General features: G+C 50.2%; 1 protein-coding gene across 1 annotated transcript; it reads left to right on the top strand.

The window, feature by feature from the left end:
* Positions 1 to 2,902: 2,902 nt before the first annotated feature.
* Positions 2,903 to 3,830, top strand: TMSB4X (thymosin beta 4 X-linked). The gene is made up of 2 exons (XM_059466376.1): positions 2,903 to 3,016; positions 3,372 to 3,830. Exons 1-2 carry the CDS (start codon positions 2,917 to 2,919, stop codon positions 3,404 to 3,406), a joined length of 135 nt encoding a protein of 44 aa, XP_059322359.1. The 5' UTR covers positions 2,903 to 2,916; the 3' UTR covers positions 3,407 to 3,830.
* Positions 3,831 to 5,937: the final 2,107 nt, after the last annotated feature.

Below are 5,937 nucleotides of genomic sequence, written 5' to 3' on the forward strand. Positions count from 1 at the left end.
GTCACACAAACATTCACTCTTCTTTAATTTCAGGAGAACATTTCCTGCAGTGAAGTCAAGGAAATACCAATTTGCTTAGACAAATCTGTGAGAAGTTGGAGAATCCCTAGATGAGAAAAATTCTAAAGAATATTTATATTACATTTACTCTCACTTTAAAATCAGGAAAATCTTTGGCAAAACTGAAAAGTCTGGGTCTGTAACATCATTGAGGATGCTTATGAACTGATCATCAGGGGAATTTCACAATTCCTAGTCATGAGGTTCAATGCCCTAAAGTGTCAAAGCAGTAAATGGTCATAAACTCATTCTACAGAACTTGCTCAAAAGTTAGCAAAAGTAGCTGGTATCCAGCACAGAAGATCCCTTGGGAACATTTTAAATGCCATTATTATGAAAATATGTAAATATCCTGAATTTATATGATCTGTTCCTGGTCCTTGCTTTCCTGCGACGTTCCTTTGGCCTTTGGTCTAGCACAGTTCCTGACTCACACCATATTTATCTCAGTTTTGGAGGTGTTCATGCGCTGCAGGAGGAAACTAGACTTTGTACACCACATCTCCAAATGCAGTGGAGCTCGACTTTAGGAAGACTGCGGGCTGACTGGAAATCCTGGTTTACTATAGAAAGTATTGTTGGGATTGCCATGGGGACAAGATTTTACCTCCTCAGAAATACAGCTCTGGAAATGCTATGGAAAATAGCCAGCCAAGGGGGAGAGAACAACCACGAAACAGAGAAAGCAGGATCCCCAGGGGTTTTACTGAAATGTGTTTACAGTTCTTTTTGCATGTATTAATACTGTTTGTGACTCAGGGCTTTTAATTCAACATCAATCACACTAGCATCGAATGCCCTGCTGGAGGGCAAGGAGCAGGGAGCAATACGCTCCGTGGTTTCCATTCAGGGTACACCAGAAGGAGCAGAAATTAAATGAACTCTCACACGCCTGCTCCTGAACCCCCTCAGACCTCGAAAGCGAGCGTGCCTTTGCCGCCGTGCAGGGCTGCTGCCAGACAAAGGCGCAGAGATTTCCCCGTCTCCGTGTCAGTCAGCCATACGCACACGCACACAGGCTCCCCCCGGCGTCTCTCGGCTCTTTCACGTGAATGCTTCAGTTTTTTCCCAATGCTGTATTTGCAGAAACAAGGAATCACGCGTCCCATCCACCCCCCTGCAGCCGCTGCCCACCCGCCCGATGATGCTGCGCTGGGAGCTGCTGCTGCTCGGGGCTGCCCGCCTGAATCCCCGAGCCCAGGGAGCGCCGAGCACATCTGGAACATCCAGCGGGGGCAGGCAGCAGCCCAGAGCCAGCCCAGGGCCCCCAAGCCCCGTGCTCGGCCCCAGCCCCGCTCCCAGCCCTCCTTCCCTCGGGCACGGGCGGACCGGGCCGGGCGGGCGGTGCCAGGCCGGGGCCGCCCCGCTGCTCGGGAGCGGGGCTGGGGGCAGGGCCCGGCGGCATCTGCCACAGCCATTGTCTGCTGGCCCGGCACCAGAGCCTGGCCCGGGGGCGTTGTGGGGTGGTTCCCTCCTTCCACTGCAGCAGGGATGCAACGACATCGGCAATGGGATTTTCTGTCCCTGCATCGGGATGCAAAGGCAGCGGGCGGGGGGTTGCGGGGCGAGCCGGCGACAGCTCCCGGAGCTCTGAAGGGACGAGTTTCGGCTTTTCCTTCTGAATGCCGACATTTGAGTAACGTTATCAGCGACATGATATTGCTCAACCAGAGGAGCGTCACGCAGGGACGTGGAGCGCAGCCACCGCCCGGCTCCAGCCAAGCACAGCCCTCCGCCGCCGCGGGATGCGGCCGGCTCTGCCCCTGCCCTGGCCCCGGTCCCGGCCTCTGTCCCGGCCCCCGGCCCGGCCCGGCCCGGCCACGCGGCAGCCCCGGGAAGGGGACCCGGGAGCCGGGGGCAGTGCCCCCCCCCGCCCCCCCCCCCTCCAGGCCCGTCCTGGGGCTGTCTCCCGTGGCCGGGGCAGGGACCGAGGAGACTGGGGCGATGCTCGGCTCCGATCCGAGCTGAAAGCTGTGCTTGTGTCCTGAGTGTGTCGGTGTGTGCGTATGTGTGTGTATATGTGTGTGTGTAGCTTTGTGAGCGTGTACGCGTGTGCGCGGGGAGCAGGAGGGCCGGGCGAAGAAGGGAGGGGGAGGAAGCAAGGGGGTAAAGAAGAAAAGAGAGAGAGAAAAACGCGGAAAGCGGCAAAATGACATCACCTCATTTGCATAGGCGCGGGGATAAAACCGCCCCGCCAGCGAGCGCCCTTTATACTGGCGTGCGGAGCGGCGGCAGCAGCGAGCGGCGGGGCTGAGCATCACCGCGCGGCGACACCGGTGGGTCCCGCCGCACCCCCAGCACCCCCGGGTCCCTCGGCACAGGCAGCACGGACCCGGCACCTTGCCGGGGGGGACTGCGGGCAGGGCAGGGCGCGGGGGCTTTTGTCCGGGGGGGGGTGGAGGGAGGCGAGGAGGAAGGGAGGGGGGCTATTGTCCGCCTGGGGTATTGTCTGAGGGCGCGCCGGTGCAGGGCGGTGCCGTGCGAGGCGCAAGGCGGCTTTGTTGCCGGCACGGGGCTATATTTTTAAATTACTTTTCCTTTAACGAGTTAAAAACGCGGTCAGCGCCGGGCGCGTCCCCCCTATTGTACTCCGCAGCACGCAGATAGTGGGACCTGCCCCCGGTGGAGGCTGGCGGCGAACCGCAACGCCCGGGATGCTGGATTATACAGACGCTTCCCAAAAATTAGTATTATTTTAAAATGTGTCGGGGGTGAAGCGTTTAACTCGCAGCGAGCTTGAGCGTGCGGCTCCCGCGGTGGGTGCGGCGGGCGCGGCCCCGCGGGGCTCCGGGCAGCGCTGGCCGGGGCTCACGGGCTCTTCCTTCCCCTCCTCCGTGCGCAGAGACACCTGCCAACATGTCCGACAAACCAGACATGGCTGAGATCGAGAAATTTGACAAGTCCAAATTGAAGAAGACAGAGACGCAAGAGAAAAATCCGCTGCCTTCAAAAGAAAGTGAGTGAGGGCAGGCGGCAGGGAGGAGCAGGCAGGGAAGGAGGGAGACGGGCGGGAGGGAGGGAGCGAAGGATGAGGGGGGGAGGCGGGAGGAGACAAAGAGGGGCGGCAGGCGGGAGCCGGGGTGCGGCGGGTGGAGGGAGGGAGGATACGCGGCTGTGTCTGTGCTAGACAGCAAAAACCTGAACCCACCGCCTAGCAGCGCTTAATTTACAATTATCTACACGCCGTTTTGATATCTAGCTAAAAATACACATTTATATTAGCAGTTTATAGCAATTGTCATGTGAATGCGTATCAGTTTTTCGATTTTCATTTTGTTTTCTCCTTTTCTGTTTTTTTCCCCCCCTTTTAGCAATTGAACAGGAGAAGCAAGCGGGTGAATCGTAATGAAATCTGCCCTTCCAAATTATGCACTGTACATTCCACAAGCATTGCCTTCTTATTTTACTTCTTTTAGCTGTTTAACTTTGTAAGATGCAAAGAGGTTGGATAAAGTTTAAAATGACTGTACTGCCCCTTTCACATCAAAAGAATAGAGAGAACTACTGACACTGAATGAAGGCGCTGCCTTTCCCTCTGCCTGTCTGGCTTTGGTCCTGGTGGCATGAAAGAGCTTGCATGTTGATGAAAGAAGAACTTGGGTGGGACTACAGTAAACTAGAGTAACACACGAATAAATGCAAAGCTGTACCAAGGTCCTGCGAGCTGTAAAATGCAGTTAATCGAGTGCCATTTTTTTTTTTGTTCAAATGATTTTAATTATTGGAATGCACAATTTTTTTAATATGCAAATAAAATGTTTTAAAACCTGGATGGTATTTATGTCCTCTATTTGGAGAACTGTATCAATGGATAAGAAGCATAAGAGCCAGTACTGAGACACAGGATACTATAAAACCTTTGGAGATGCCTCAAACATCAATCACCATTCTCATTTTTTTCAATATGTGTGCTCACCAATACATAAACTTGTGATCCTGGAAGCTAGTTTTTAGACAGATTTCAGTAAAAAATTGCATATCTTGTAATTTGTCACCATGTGAGTATATACCTTTAAGTATTTCTTTTATGTAGCGATAAAGGCAAAAAAAATCAGGTTGCATTTATTGCTTTGCCCCACCCATAGCATAGCTGTTTTATTAAGAACCATTCTGTACTGTTGCAGAGATTCCGCCTCAGTTGTATAAATCCCTAATTAGTTTAATAATTAAAGCTTGATATTTTGATACGGTATTTAAAGGAAGCTGTAATTTGAATTTTAAGTCCAAGGTTGGACTTTTTAGTTTCGTAAAGCATTTGGTGGTTGGTGTTCCATGGAAATAAAAATAATTTTGCTACTATGTTGCTCATGTTTTGAACAAGGTCTTTTAACAGTCTCCTTGATCCTAAGAACTGGTATCAAAGTTTATAAAGCTACAGTCTTCTTAAAAATTCAAAATGGACCATTTGGGGACAAAACCATTTGTGCTAACTTATAAAATAAAGATCATAAAAAATCTAGCATGCAAATAGCCACACTCCAATGCTGGTTTACAGCAATTCTTTCAGACCTGGGATGGTTTTTTGGTTATTTTTCTGCAAATGACTGCGGGTAAAACCTGTGATCCAGGGAGATCAGTAGGAGTTGTCTTTAGTAGTCATGAATTTCATCAAAATGGAGTGAGTAATGATCATTCTGGGAAACAAAACTGCTGTCAGATAACCTGTAGGAGGGTGGTGAGCATGCTTCTGCAGTGCTTTAGTTTTATCTTATGGATTTGAGGCTGCATTAATTTCAGCCAGTTCCTGTAAAGCAAAATTAGTCCCTCTGGGGAAGCTTGAGTTTTGCTGAGGCTGCTGCCTTGGTGGGGTCATGTAGACTTGGGGTTTCATCCTATCACTCCTTCCTAAAAGCATTTGACTGCAACAATTAGCTGTCCTTGGTTTTGCACCACTGAGGGCAGTGGGACTCCTCTCCTTGGAGATTTGGTGGATGTCTGTGCTTTTGGAGAAGATGGGAGCCAGAGGGGTGCCACATGCTTGTGGGCACGGTCCCCAGCCCCCCAGTAGTGGAAAACTTGCAGAATTGAGAATTTGATAAGAATCTCCGTTCAGGCTTGAGATTTTTTGATGCGGTCCATGGGAAAATTTGGGAAGTCCTGGTGTCATATAAGGACCTTCACAGTAATTTAAGGTGATGAGTTCAGGAAGGAAATGAACCATTTCTTGTGCTTGTTTAAGCTCTGATTTTATTCCCTGTGTATAATGGGAAAGATGGGAAACTTACAAGCTGAGTTTCTGAAAAGTCAATTAATCAACTCCTAGCTACTGATCTTAATCAGGTAGCATGGGATGTGACATGACTTGGTGCAGAAGTGTACAGTATGAGCTGCATGTGCACAGAGGAGTAGAAGCAAGCGCTTGGGAAAAAACCAGCAAGGTTTCTGAGGGAGGCAAAGCCTGAGGTATACACAGCTCTGCATAAGTCAATGAAAGTGCATGCTGTAATACAGCAGAGTTCGGCAAAAATGGAATGAGTAATGAGGCCTATGACTTCAGAACTGCACATCCAAAGTGATCAGTGCTGGTCAAAGGGCACCACCAACTGCAGCTCGAGGTGGTGAAGCTCAGATCTGTTTTCAGGAGATAAGGCACTAAGCCACTACCGCTGTTATAGCTCTGTTTCTGCCATCAAGGGCTGAACAAAATTACAAAATCAACTGTGAAGAAAATCTTCCAGGTCAAATTCAGGGATTACTGACTGGAGTCAATCATCCCCTGCTTTGCTCCTTGTTCATCTCTTTTCATACATTCAAAGAAAATTGTGGAAGGTCTTTGCCGTGCTTTGCATAGGCAGTACTGAGGTGGTCACATCTGACACCTATTTCACAGCAATGCAATTGATGATGTGAAACATGGAGGCTTGGAATCGATTGTAA

The sequence above is a fragment of the Ammospiza nelsoni genome, chromosome 2 (assembly GCF_027579445.1).
Source record: "Ammospiza nelsoni isolate bAmmNel1 chromosome 2, bAmmNel1.pri, whole genome shotgun sequence".
In the NCBI taxonomy this organism is placed as follows: Eukaryota; Metazoa; Chordata; class Aves; order Passeriformes; family Passerellidae; genus Ammospiza; species Ammospiza nelsoni.